This window comes from Lepidothrix coronata, unplaced genomic scaffold (genome assembly GCF_001604755.1).
Source record: "Lepidothrix coronata isolate B3197 unplaced genomic scaffold, Lepidothrix_coronata-1.0 Scaffold29, whole genome shotgun sequence".
NCBI classification, from domain to species: Eukaryota; Metazoa; Chordata; class Aves; order Passeriformes; family Pipridae; genus Lepidothrix; species Lepidothrix coronata.
In genome coordinates, this window is record NW_016690209.1 from 5,551,910 (window position 1) to 5,566,529 (window position 14,620).

Sequence of the window (14,620 nt, forward strand, 5' to 3'; positions counted from 1 at the left end):
AGCAGGGGAGAAGATGCAGGCACCACCAGGTGAGCAGTGGGTACCCGCTAATCCCACCCAAACCCCCGTGGTCCCCAGGGCTGCACTAAGAAAATAATTCTGACTAGTAAGAGACACTGGTCATAGGCATCGGGGAAGCCCTGTCCTTCCAAGTGTGCTGAACAGGGGTCAGTCCTGCAGCCTCCATCCAGTTCCTGGGAAACACCAGAGATGTTTCCCATTCAGAAAGATCCTTTACCACCCTGCACAAACAACTACAGCAGCATGGCAAGAGTAACTGCACCCCACAGGTTGTATGATTACAGCTCTCGGCATATGCAATTTCAGAAAAATTTCAGCATGTTTTCTTATGCACGTGAAGAGAGTGAAAAATAAGAAAAATACAGTGTTGCACTGAGCCATCTTCTTTTCCTACAATGAATTTAAAAAAAAGAAAAACAATACTAAGTTCACAGAACTATTTTATTTTACTTGAAATTAATTTTGTTTCTTTTCTACATTATTTAACTGTAAAATGTTAATTTTGAGGAAACCCCAACACATTTCAAACTTTCCCTTGTCTTCAAGGCACTGAGGGAGAATTACAAAGTATCTTGGAATCTGTCTCTCATGGAAAAATTTGAAATGCAATTAGATAAAGACTTGGAACAAAGTAAAGATCCCCAGCCTATTAATTTTTATTGTGGGTTTGTTTCGATTTTTCTTTTTCTAAAATTGGGAAAATACCTCATTTTGCCTCTAAATCCAACATTGTTTTTTGTTTGGGGGCATCCTGGTCACTGCTGCACCTAAGCCAAAGATTTCCCAGTTTTCTTTCCAAGGGTCTGTGGGTTAGAGCAAGCCTATTTTTTTTCTTTTTCCATATGGAATAATTTGGATCAGGTATTTACAACTGAGATTGGAAGAGGCTCAATTAATCCCTTTTATAATGAAAGTGGACAACCCCTGGGCGTGAGGAATCCGCAGACTGACACGCAACAGAGAGGGACGGCAGCCAGGTATGGGAGCTGAAAAGGGAGAGCGCCTGCCGTGCAAGGTGACTGGGCCACACCAGAATTGCGGCTGAAACTCAGCAAAAATACAAGAATCATCACTGAAACCGGGGTGAAAAAAAACCAAGTTTGAGTTTCTTTTCATCGAGTTACAGCGCTGTCCCCCCGGGGGCTGAGCATCCACCTCGTACCTCCACTGCAGCAGAGCCACAGCCAGCCTGTCAGCGCATCCCCAGCACTGGTCTGTCCGGTGCCCTGCACAGCAGTGCGCGCTCTTAGGCCTGCAAGAGGCTTCTCAACCAAACCCACGGGGGATTTAAGAAAACTACGATAAAAACCGCTACCTATTTCCCTCCGCCAAGACGGGGGCGTGTCCCCCGTGATGTTACGCAGAAAGGACACCGCTGCCGATTTTTATCTTAAACCACGCCCTTTCTGAAGCATCCCTCTCCCTTCCTTCCTTTAGTCCCATCATTTTTAACGCCTGCGGAAGGGGCACAGGTTGCCGAGCGGGAAACACGAACTGCGTGGAGCAGCTTCCCCATCACGGGCCGGGCCCGGGCGGCCGCGGAGCCGCAGCGCTCCCCAGCGGCGGCTGAGCCGCGGCCGAGCGGGAGCATCCCGGCTCCGGGATCGCCTGCGCTCCCCCTCTAACCCCGACTCAAGGGCAAAGGAAGGCGGGGAAGGAAGGGGGGGAAAAAGGGCACAAAAAAGAATAAAAAGAGAAACAAAAACAAAACAAAAAAATCCAAACGAGATGGAAAAAACAAAGATGGGAAGGGAAAAATGAATAGAAAGGAAAAGAAAGGGAAAAGGAAGGAAAGAGGAAGGAAAAGGAAGGAAAAAAAAAGAGGAAAAAAGTAAAAAAAAAAAAGAAAAATAAGAAAAGAGAAGAAAAAAGAAAAAAAAGAAGAAAGAAGAAGGAAAAAAAAAGAAGAAAAAGAAGAAAAAAAGAAAAAAAGACGAAAAAAGAAGGAAAAAGAAAAAAGAAGAAAAAGGAAGAAAAAAGAAAAAAAAGAAGAAAAAAGAAGGAAAAAGAAAAAAGAAGGAAAAAGAAGAAAAAGAAGAATAAAAAAAGAAGAAAAAAGAAGGAAAAGGAAAAAAAGAAGAAGAAAAAAAGAAGGAAAAAGAAAGAAGAAAAAGAAGGAAAAAAAAGGAAGAAAAAAGAAGGAAAAAGAAAAAAAGGAAAAGAAGAAAAAAGAAGGAAAAGAAGAAAAAAAGAAAAGAGAAGAAAGAAGAAAAAAGAAAAAAAGAAGAAAAAAAAAGAACAAAAAAGAGGAAAAAAAGGAAAAAAAAAGAAGAAAGAAAAGAATAAAAAAGAAGGAGAAAAAGAAGAAGAAAAAGAAGGGGAAAAAAAAGAAGAAAAAGGAAGGAAAAGAAGAAAAAAAAGAAGAAAGAAAAAAGAATAAAACAGAAGAAAAAAGAAGGAAAAGGGAGAAAAAAGAGGGGGGAAAAGGAAGAAAAAAGAAGAAAGAGAAAAAGAAGAAAACAGAAGAAAAAAGAAGGAAAAGGAAGAAAAAGGGGGGAAAAAAGAAGAAGGAGAAAGGAAGAAAAAAAAACGAAGAAGAAAAAAGGAAGAAGGAAAAGAAGAAATACGGGGGGGAAGGGAGGGGGGGATAAGGGGAAGGAAATAAGAGGGATGGGGGAAAGGAAAAAAGGGAGGGAAGAAAGAAAGAAAGGAAAAAAAGAAAAAGAAAAAACCCACCCTAAAATAGTATAAATGCAGAGAAAAAAATTTTTACAACGGTCTGGAAGATCTGTATCAATAAACCGAGACATCTGCACACAGCAGCACCTTCCCAAGCCTCAGTGGGCGCTTGACAGCGCTCACCTCGCACAGATGCTGACCCGGGCACTCCTCCGCTTCCTGCAGAGCAGGAGCTGAGGTTCGCACAGGCAGCAAAGCTGCCCCAGGAGATTTTACCAGGGGCCGAGACTTGCTGGAGGCTCAGCTAGAGAGAAATGTGGCTGCTTGCAGCCAAGAGATGCTCCCCTGAGCAGCAGCGTTCGGAGGAAGGAGGGAGCTGAAGGGCGGACCCACCGGCGGATCTGCAGCCCCCAGTGCGCTGTGTGCGGCAAAGCAGCACCTCCGCCACAGCCCAGGTACAACTGGTCGGGCTCAAGCCCTGCTGGGCGGGGCTCTCTGCTGAACAGAAACTTGAAATACGTATTTTCGGCTCGAACTTGGAAAACATGCACGGCTTGGAAATCGGTGAAAGGACGGAGCGACGCTCAGCACCCTCAAAGGAGGAGGCGGAGGGGTTTGGGAATTCCCAGCGCCCCATCAGCCCGCAGGCGCGGTGTCCCCGCGGTCCCCGCGGCAGCACTGCCACCTGGTGCTCAGGGACACGCTCACACCCGCCCGGGCGACAGCCGCGCGTCCTACCACCCATCTGCGTCCCTCAGCAGACCGTGCCCACACCCATCGTAGCCCATTTCCTAAGGGAAGAGTTTCTCCAGCAGTACGACGTCTCCTCTCCCTGTACAGAGCACCGCTTGCTCCCGGTGAGCTGTGACAGCTCCACGTCGTTCTTAGCAGGGCTTTCCCCTCTATGTCACAAGCGGTTCTTGAGCTTTTGCACTTGTGGCAGCTCTGCGACAGAAGCGCAGGTGCCCCGTGCTACAGGCGACAGGTCAATGAAATGATCTGTCTCATCATCTCCACATTAAAAACAAACAAAAAACCCAACCAACCAAAAAAAACTCTGCATGTGGTTTGACTGGACTATTTGTTGAATTTGTAATACTTTACCGTGCTAGTCTGAAAAAACTTGGAAGAACTGAAAGGAAGGAAAATTTATTTCTTTGCCAGTCAAACGCTTGCTTATTCTTTTATTCAAGGTGCTTTATTCTAAGTAGTTTTAACAAGTTAGAAACAAAGTGTGATTTTTTCTGTTGGAGTTTTGGACAAAATGTGACAAATCTTATCCCTTCCCTCCAAACTTTTTGCACTGCACAAACTCCCAGGTCTGTAGTTCTCCCAGCATTAAGTTAAACTCCCTTTCCCCTTTGCAGCATGCAGCCTTTGTGCTCTGTACCTAGCAAATCCGAGTGCAAATTCTAAGCTAGAATTGCTCCCTGCTAAACGTAAAGGTCCATAACTGACACTGGAAATGCCTACTTTCTTCCACGGATCTTGCTCTGCTTTACATATTTCAGAAATCCAAGTGCACGCTTCAGGTCACCTTCACTTTCCGCTGAAAATGCAACCAGCAACAGGGCAGAACAAATCACCTGTGTAACAGCACAGAGCAGCACCCCGCAATGTCCCTGCCAGACCAGCCAGGGGACAGCACCCCAAAGGAGATGGAGACTTTGGAGCAAGCCATAGACAGCCCCGTCAGAAGCTGACTGGAGCCTCGGAGGAGGCATCATGAAACACCTTGACCTTGTTCTACAGAGAACAAAGTCTCTAAACAGAGAGACCACGTGGCTTCAGTGCGTCTTTCCTCCATGTAAGGTGTACACAACAGTTTCTTACCCACTCCTTCACTCCTGCCTGGTCCTGGTCACTGCAAGCCAGGACTCACTCAGAAGCAGGAGTCAGCTGCAGTTGTTTCACACACAGAGTTTACTAGGGAGGCAGTTTTTGCCCCTTTACCATCTATTTTAGCATAGTCATCCTATACAAAGAGGGGAGCTGAGAAGCTTCAGTTCTGCAGTTTAGCTGCCTGAATATACAACCAGCAAAGTCTGGTGAGTGTCTCTGGATATACTGCCAAGTGATAAGGGACACCACTCACACAGATGTACTACTGCAACAGCTCCAGATATTACAACCTGCAGCATAATGTAGGTGCACAGATTACAAAGAAAAACATTAGCTAACTAGCTTGGCCTCAGCTGTACTGCTTGTTCATTTGTCTGCAAGTTGTGAAAGTTCCTGCTCAATCTGTTATTCATAGCTATTTATTTATGTTGCCTTGAGCGGTTCTTGCTCTGCCAGTCATGCAAGCCCAACATTTGTAATTTGTCCTATAAAATAGGAAATTAACCTAGGAAAGAGGCTGCATACAGCTTTCCACCGCAGCATTAATGTCAAGCACTATATTCCATTTTAACAGAACAAAATGGGTTTGTGCTGTACTGGCTAGTTGCTCACCTGGGAAAAGGAAATTTCCGTGGTTCTCTTGGTCCCACATCCTGACTCTGCAGCAAGAACTGAGAATAGATCATAGGGGCAAATCTTTTAAGTTGTTTTGTGGGTTTGTTGTTTTTTTTGGGGGGGTCCCTCAGGAAACAGATCTATTCAATATTTGTTCTTCAGATGATCTTTAAAATTTGCAGAAAATGAACAGAAAAAGCCACAAATGCAGCTATTCCTGTCTGAATACCCATTTCTGCTACTCAGAGGAAGGTGTTGGGTATTGCTTTATCTCAACACCAAACAAGTACTGCAGAGCCTTGGTTTAAATGAACTTGTGTTGTAAAAAAGCAGTGCCTTTAGTGCTATCTGCTCTCTGACGGGCAAACGTATTACAAAGTGAGACTGTAGCAGTCACTCACATCTCTGCCCTATTTAAATAAATCTTTGAGATTACCTTCCCCAACAAAATCACACTGATAGAGCCCATTATTTCTAATGCATCACCACTTTCTCTCCTGGGTCCTATTTTCCTTCCCAGCATAGCCTGTTTATACAATTAGGTGTTTCCTACCCTGGGAAACGGCCTTTGCAGTGTCATTGATCACAGCAAATAATAAGTACACAGAGGATGCTGCAAAGTCTCGGTGGGCCAACACCAAGCTCTCCTCTTTGCAATTGTTCCAATGGATTTTGCTTTGAGCAAGGTGTCAGAATAGCCAGAACAGCCTCCTATATACCTGCAGCTCAGCCCTGGGCACATAGGTTAGCTATAAGACTAACTGGATTTGGAAAAAAAATTACTCAAAAAGAACACAGCTAGTACTCTACCTTATTGGCTTTATGCTGGGAAAGTAATTAGGGTTTCTATGGGATAGTTTCATTTTAGAAGGTTCTTCCCATTTTCTTGGTACTAAGTAACTACAAAGACTTCCCAGCCAATGCCTGATAGACCAATGTGAACACGTGCAGCCACTTTTGCTTGAGCAGGACCTTGGCTCAGGCACATGATACTCCACCAAAAGCAGAAAAGGTACAAATGCTGCTCCTACTTAAGCTGAAATCTGGGGAGTCACCCTGGACTTAGAGAAGGGCTGCAAGCAGCAAGTTGAGCCCCAGTGACATTTCTCATGCTGTTGTTGGTGCAGGCAGACACAGTGCCACGAGCTCCTGCGTGACAGCTGCAGCACACAGCCTGCAGCTCAGCATGGCCTCACGGGCTGGTATCACCCTCAGCAGCTAAACTGCAGGCAGCACAAAACCCTCTTACCTAAAACTCATTCAGGTATGAAACATAGAGGTGTCTTCATCACATCCATTAATATAAGCTGGCTCTGAGCTTCCCACTCCTCCTCTCACCTTACAGTACCTGAGCTGGTGGTTTCTGCCTCACAGCAGGGAAAAATGTGTCCTGCAGAGCGACAAGCCCCTGGTTCCTCTGTGTGTCTGCACAGCTGGAAAAACATGGGTCCAGGACAGCTTTGCTTTTCGCAACACAGCACAGCAACCCAAGCAGGCTCTGAGGGTCCCTGGAGGTTCATGCTCTGCTGTCATTGCCTCTGTGAGCTCATGGCAGGTTGGAATGGTGCTTCAGTCCCCCCACTCCCCAGTGCCTGCCTCCTCTTTTGGGGACTGAGGTAGTGGCCTGGCAGGGCTGCCAGTCTGGCAGGCTCTTGGGTGGCTCTGACCCAGTGTGACAGAAAGGAGCAAAAGACCCTGTCTCACTGTCATGCTTGTTTTCCTGTAGTCCCACAGGTACCTTCTTGCAGCTAGTGAAAATTCAAAATGACTCTTAATGAATAATTAATTGTCCTCATCCTGAATCATCTTTAATGAATGAAAAGGCTAGAAACCTGCTGGGCACAAGAACATGGCTCCGTGATTGGAGCACAGATGTGCATTTTGCATTTCTGCAGGTGTTCTCTGCAGAGCTGGTAGAGTTTCTGGGGCTGCAGGTTGAAATCCCTGTGCATTATCTCCCCTTGGGACCCAGAAACCTGAAAATGCTGCAGGAAAACTGTTCATTTTCATTGAAGATGTCACATGCATCACAAACTGGGCACAGAAAATGCATTTCCCTGTGGAAAAGGCATTTTTGCAATGGGTGCAGAGAGAACAGTGGTGAGAAAGAAAACAGGCCAGGCTTAGCAGATATATTAAATGACTTCTGATTCAACACGGGTACTTGGAGCTCCCCAAGCCAAGTATCCATTTTCAGGCTATCCTCCACAGGGAGAGGGGGCTCTCAGCCACCCACCAGCTGCCATCACTGCACTAGTTCTGCAAAAGAGGGTTAATCTGTCCCTGCCACCAACGCTGCAGAGTGCATGGCCCATTTATCCCTGCCCAGGTTGCTGCAGCGCTGCCAGATCTGCCGGGGATTTGGCTGCTGAATGAGAGACTGAGGCTTAGGGAAGGGCTGACAATGGGTTCCAAACCTACACAGCATTCTTGCAGGGGCAAGTGTTCAAAAGGGAGCAATGAATTTCTTTGCATCTTTAGCAGCCAAGATTCTTGTTTAAGAAGTAAAGGTGCCCTTAGGAGCTCACCTTCCCCTCCCAGTGCTGGGCTTTGTACATGGTGGCAGCACAACCCTCCCCAGCCCCAGCAGCTGTGGGGGCAGAGGGCAAACTCACTCCAGTTCCCACCCACATGCAGCTCTCCCTGCAGCCATGTGGCTGAGCAGCCACGGGGGGCATCGAGGGGGATGCTTTGCCTCCTCATTAAACCAGGATAAGGAAGGAAAAGCCTTGGGCACAATTACCTTAATGAAGCTGGCAGCTCTGCTTGCTAACAGCACCTGATGCCTCGGGTTTGAGGCGCAGCTGCACAAACACAACTTCCAGCCCCCTATAAAAGCGTAAGTGCCCGGCAAAGCAAATACCTGTCTGAAAGGAGCCTGGATACCCACGCTGCAGAGCAGGTGGCGAGTTTCCTCTTAATTAAGCATATGTTCGTGGAAAGCATCTGTGTGCTGAGAAGCCTCAGCCTCTCCCTGCTTCCACAGAAAGCAGCTGCCCCTGCCAGCAGCTGCCTCCCAGCTGGGTAATGATGTGGGTGACATTGGCCTTAATGCTCACAGGAGACCTGCGTGGTGCCGGCAGACACAGCGCAGACAGCAGTCAGAAGGTGGATGGTGTGGTTTGTTTCTTTCCTTCCAGCCTTCAGAAAGCACTAGTGACTTGCAGGGGACGAAAAACTAGAAACTACAGATGAAAAAGCGCAGCGAGTGCTTTGGGGAGCAGAGCGAAAAGGAACCCGCATTCTGCCCAGCACAGATCTTTTGGACACGAATTTTATTTGTGTCGCGCGCGGCTGCAGGTCAGGCTGGCGAGCACAAGCAGCACTGTGACATATGGCAAGGAACAGTTTAAAGCCGTGGCTGCTCCCACCCTGCTCAGACCCAGTTTGCAGGCGGGAGGTGCGGAGGCTGCTCCTGCATGGGCTGAGTGAGCTGTTGGCAGGGTTCGATCAGTCTGCCTCGCTGCGGGATTTTCTGCTTTGCTGTGGAAATGTACCAGGACACATTCAAGTTCAGTCTGGCTCCAAGAGGACGTTCTTCAAAACTGGCTTGATGGGCTCCTCTTTCCTGACCATCACAGGAATTCACTACAAATATTTACCATCTGCATCTCTGCTCCCCCTATTGTATGTACTTTGGTTCCCTAAACCGATTATGTAGATATTTCACAGTGTCATAAAAAGCAGAAAGAGCACAGAATCTTGCACAAGTGATTCATTCTGATAAGCATGCAAAGCACTTTAACAGGTATCACAAATTACATAAAAATGCTCTTTTCAGTTCCTTATTTCGTTCCATGTACAGTACAGACAAAAACCAACAAGTAAATAAAAGATGGAAAACATGGGCTGATGTTTTAAGGCTGGATGGCTCCAGGTGTAGCTATCAATCTATATCACTAATTTTCAAATTTGCTGAGGGTTATCATTAAAGGAAAAGACATATACATGCACCTAAACTAGGTTATAGTTTTAAAAACTAGCTAGCAGATTTGTATCTCTTGCTAGTTTCACAAATAAGTAGAAATTGAAATCCAATAAAAAACCAGTAACGACAAAGTTAAGAATATTTTATAGAAAAGAATCCAGCCACGCTTTTCTGTCATGTGAAAATATCTGACATTCGCTTCAAGTGGTAGAAGCTGGGCACGTCAGGGGCTTGGCTGAAAATAGCTGGGTGCTCAAAATTTTTCTATTCTAGGGATGATCATATTAACTGGAAGAATACTAACTATAGTCCAAGACAGGAGTAATCCTGGTGCTTCTTATGGGATATAAGTTTAACTGGAAAGTCCCATGGAGGATGGGTTGAGGTGGAATGTTACTGAACTGAAATGAGGGTGTGTTTGAGCTATTGGTAGGCACATCTAACTATGATCTATTTATTCTGGACAACAAAAATAGCAGAAAAAAAAACCAAAATGCTTTAACTGCAGCATAATTTATACTAGCACATTGGCTGCTCTGAGTACGTGGTTATGTGATGAACAAATCAACACTGCTACTACTGCTGGACCTAGCTAGATTAAAGCAAATTATGCAAATCTCTGCTCTTAATGTCCCCAGATTGACTGCAAACATCCTTATGGGGAAAAAAAAAAAAACACAAGACTACTACTACAAGGAATATGGGGAGAGGTATGAGTCCAGTGATTGCCAACGTACCCTCCAAGAGACAGCGTCACTGTGAGATATTACTCACAAAGGCAACTCACCCAAGGACGGGACAGAGGTGACACAGAGCCCTAAACTGGAGGTCCCATTGTGAGGGACTGGTTAGGTCTCAGGGACTCAGCCTCCAAGGTGGCTGTCACTGCTGACCTAAGATCACCCAAAGCAGCTTAACACAAAAAGACCTAAACAGAGAGAGGTGGGACCACCACAACTGCCTCCACCCCTCTGACAGAGGGCAACAGCAAAGACTCTCTTGTAAACATGAGGGGCCAATACTGCCTCAGGTGACAAACGTGCCCTCCTCTCCTAATAGGACTGCAGCAGTGCTCAGGGTCAAGGGAGGCCCTACCCCAACACAGCACCATGCTGTGCACCAGGGCTCTTGTCAGCAGTTTAAGGGACTCCAGAGGGTTGCCAAGAGCTGTAGGTCTGACAAACGTCCTGCTCCTTGGTCACTGACAATCCTCTCCTCCTGTCTCGGCTGTCCTGCTGAAGGACAATGTTGTTTTTCTGCAAGGCTACCTGCAAATTTCCTTCTAGTCCCTGCAAAAGGCAGAAACCTCCTTTGAACTGCTGTGTGGAACAGGCCCATATGCCACCTGAAATATCTATAGACCAGGGAGTTCCCAGCTGCTGCTGGATCACAGAGTCAGCCCCATCCAACATCTCAGAAATAAGGAGGAAACTGTGTTTGATCAGCAGAGAAAAACCAATGGAGTTATTGCAGCTCCATGTCACAGGAGCCACAGAGAGGGATCACCTGCAAGCCATTAGCCTCTACTCGATCACATGATGGATACCTTGGACTCCTTTCCTCCCAAAACATATCCCACCCTGTCTGAGCCAGGGAGGCATTTCTGCTAATACTACCAGGCTTATGACACAGCCAGTGAGAGCTCACTCCAGGCACTGGGGACACATGAACAAATACACACATGGTCACCTGCCATTTCATGACAGAGTATTATTTGTAAAGCATCACTGCTTCTACATCCTCAAATATTTAGGGAAAGGCTTTTCCCTTCAGTAAAAATGCACCCACATTTTGCCAGAGGAAAATTAGATGTAGAAAATATCCCGTGGAAAGATCCTTCTTTCTATAAGAAACGTCAACTTTTCTCCAACAGACTGGAAAAAAAAAATCCTAAACAAAAAGCAGAGCATTTTTTTCCCACTTAGCAAGTTGTGTTATCATGGGGAAAAAAAATCCAACATGAATCTAAATGTAGTCTTTTCCTGGCTCTTCCCTCTGTTTCTTTCACTAGGACAGCAGTTTCTAGAGAACTTTTTGAATCTGTGGGAGCAAAGCCAGAAAGCATTCCCCCATGCCCTGCAGACTGCTGGGCTCAAATTACTTAGTGGATTATCTCTTTATGATTAAAGGATTTTGGCTCATGTTCAGAGATGTTACAGTTCTTCCCATGAGGGGTCCTGTTTACTAAGCTACATCAGCAATTGATGCAAGTGTAAATGCTCAGAGAAGAGGGATGAGCCATTAATTAGGGTTTGGTTTAGTATATTCTTGTGAAAAGCTGCCAGGATGTCCTGAGTTTGGGCATAGGTTGGGTACAAGACAAAGGAGAAACAGGCATGCACTTGGGTTTTGCCCCGGGTTTTGCCTCATGGATGCATTTGTTTCCTGAATTATATTAGAACATAAAAAAACTCAATGACCAGAAGGGGTATAAGACAGAAAACTTGTAGAATTGTAGAATATTTTGAGTTGGAAGGGACCCATAGGGAGCATTAAGTCCTCGGGGACCTTCAGGTAGAAGCAAGGGCAAAAACACTTATTGTACATCTGTTCCGTCTTTTCTTAACCCAGCACCTCTTCTATATAAATATTTATCCTACAACTCTGGCTGCTCTAGAGGAATAAAACAAAACATCATTTAATGAATGAATTCTAAACCAAAATCAAACATGCTGCATCTACCCAGGTTACCAAGAGGATTTTCAAGCCCTCCCTCACAAAACCTGCCAGAGATAGGGCACAGCTGCTTCAAGTGCTGCCCCTGTTATCCTTCAAGTCTTGCCATAGCCCAGGGATTTTCTTTGCAAGGCACAGGGCACGTGGGCAGGAGGAAGAGGGCACTCATGCTCCAGAGAACCCATCTTCCTGGCTAACACTTTTCCAGCCCTAATGGGATGGGATTCATAGCACTGCCTGCCCTGAGCATAAAAATAACTCAACTGAAGGTGGTTAGAAAGATTTATGCCTTTCAGCAAGTTCCTTGCTTCCTTCCAGCCTGTATACAAGTGATCTCCTGACACAGCACAGAAACATCTTTATTTTAGGAACAGTGTGTCGTCACCCTTTTCACAAGGGCCATCTTAAACCTGATCAGGTGCCTTTGCTCCACCATTTGTCTCAAATGCTGGGCTGAATGTGCAGCCCCAGTGGCCAGAGAGCTTCTAGTTCCCAGGTTGGCCTGGTCCAATCCTCTCACTCGTTCCCCTGTGTTTTACTTGACTGCCATTACATCAAAAGGTCACGTAGCCACACTTGGGCAGTCCTATATGAAGCCCCACAGTTTGTGTACAGGTTTAGCTTCAGTAAGTCCTCCAGAAACCTCGATGAAGCTGTCTGCAGGGACAAGCCAGGAACTGCCTTCTCGAAGACTTCTTCTTCCTGCTCTTGTGCTTTATGTGGCTTTATGAAGCATGGCACTGCAGTGTTAGGGCAAAACTTCACAAAATATCACCCAGGAGTGTAGATGCCCTTCAGACTTCCCATGCCCAGGCTGTGCCCCCTTCTGCCAAGGCAATGGTGCTGCACAAGTGCTGTCTAGTGGGTACAGCAAGGGGCCATGAGTGCTTTTGCTGCTTTTCCATGTGTGCTGTTTCCCTGCACACACCAAGCTGCTTTGCTCTCCTGCACAGCTGGTGGAATATGGATCCCCTTAGCAGGGGTCTGCCTGGCAAAACCCACTGCAAGCTACCTGATTCTGGTGTCAGGATATTTATCCTCACTATCAGGAATGGATAAATATGAAGATAAAATCTCCACAGCCCCCCACTAGGTGTAGATTGGGGTCTTGCTGGGATAACTACATTGCAAGGGTAAGTGCAGAGACAGGTAAGTGACCTTGGTTTGCTTCACCATGTGGCCAAATGAAGATACTTGTGAAAGCCTCCGCCTGGCATTTTGCATTTGTAACCATTTTGCCCTTCCAGTGGGCAGGCACGGATCCCTTTAAGATTCAGGAGGCGTGCTGGTGAGCGCTCCGAATGCGCGAGAACTTGCATTTCCAATGGAAATTGAAAATGCCTGAGTCACCGTTTTATCAGGTGCTGAATAAGAACAAATTTATTTTTTTCATGCCTATAATTATATGTTTGGAAGGGGCTGGAGCAGCTCTCAGAATGAGGAGGGAAGATGCTTGAGTGAGCTGTGCCAATGGAGAGGGCCCTTGGTTGGACAGAGGAGGGGGAAGAGCAATGCTGGGGCCCACAGAAGCTGATGCTCCCTGGAAAAACACATTTTGCTTGTTTCTTTCCAAAGTTTGTGCTTTGGGGAGGATCAGAAAGAGTGGGCAGGAAAAAACCAAAGGTTTTTTTTTGTTTGGGGGGCTTTTTGGAAAAACGTTACGTTCCATAACTAAGTCAATCCCAACCCAGGCCAGGAGTGAGCAAGGACAAACAAAAACTATCTTCCCCACTTAAAGTACATTAATGTTCCAGCATTTCCTAGCTAGCAGACAGGCCAGGGTTGGCATATTTAATATCTCATCCCTAGAAGGTGTTTCTTCTCAACAAGGAGAGAGAGCACAGAAGAAAAGAAGGAAGTACACTGCTGGTATCATTCTTGACATATGGCTATATCTTGGGTGTTTGTTCTTGGCAGTTCAGTGCCTGCCACAGAGCACGACCCCTCCATCAGGCAGCTGTCAATACTGGGAAAATTGAACTTACTCTTAATGAAAGACCACAGCCAATAAGCAATCAGGCACTGTCTGTTCTCCATCCCATCATTAATGAGCCAGGGGATATTTGTCTTCTGCAGCACTGCCACAGCTCTCCCACCTCTGCAACTATAGGTCTGAGTCACATCCCAAACTGGAAGGTGCACCTCATCTTTAGACATGACTTATTGTATCTCAGGATGGAGAAAATTTCAGGAACAATGAACATGATGTGATTGTCACCAGGAGAGGGGCAGTACCCCATGGCTTCAAAGCCAGATATGCTACCCATTCCTCTCCCTGCCTTCTGCTACACCTTTCCTGCAGCTTCCCTCATAACAGCAGCAGCACTTGTGTGGCCACATGGTGACTTGGGTAAGGCTGATTTGATTAAAAATGATTCATTTTTAAAATACCAGTAATAAGAATAATGGGTTAGTTTCCTGCTCTGGCTTATATCCCAGCTCTAGCATCAGCATAGGGAGGGAATAAGAGTATGATGGGAGCACAAGCTCATCCCTTTCTCTTACTCAGCAGTGAAGACACTGAGGAACTGCAACATTGATAGCATGCTCCTATAAAACCAACCCTAAGTCAGCTCAAAGATGCCTTGAGCTGATGTGCCCTTCAAATTGCTAACCTGTAGCAGGTTTCTCAGCCTCCCTGAAGAGAATAGACGCTAATCTATCTTACCTTTTTAATTCATCATGTTTAAAACAAAACAAAATGAAACAATTCCACCTTGTCACCAATAAACGTCCCCTGTGAGCACAGGTCTCCTCAGGAGGGAGTAAGAGACTTGACAGATGAGAGCTGTAATCCTTTATGCATGCCTGGAAACTGCTTAAATATTACTATGGCCATTTAAGAATCTATAGAGATGCCAGTAGGATCTGATTCTCTAAACTGCAAGATCAACAGCTTAGATGAAAGAACCTCTCTTA

The 14,620-nt window shown here is 45.9% G+C and overlaps 1 protein-coding gene across 6 annotated transcripts in view; it reads right to left on the reverse strand.

The window, feature by feature from the left end:
- FGF12 (fibroblast growth factor 12) overlaps positions 1–14,620 on the reverse strand; it is a 222,545-nt gene that overhangs the window by 113,294 nt on the left and 94,631 nt on the right. Inside the window, exons 1-2 of one of the 6 annotated variants that reach the window (XM_017810786.1) lie at positions 6,436–6,614; positions 5,095–5,153 (exon numbers count right to left, since the gene is read on the reverse strand). The exons of 2 other annotated variants lie outside the window; for them this stretch is intronic. In XM_017810786.1, the coding sequence (XP_017666275.1) occupies positions 5,095–5,153; positions 6,436–6,542 (166 nt within the window). In that variant the 5' untranslated portion in view covers positions 6,543–6,614. Of the gene's footprint in view, positions 1–5,094; positions 5,154–6,346; positions 6,373–6,435; positions 6,615–14,620 lie in introns of those variants that run through there. 3 more of the 6 variants (XM_017810790.1, XM_017810788.1, XM_017810792.1) reach the window with 3 other exon arrangements.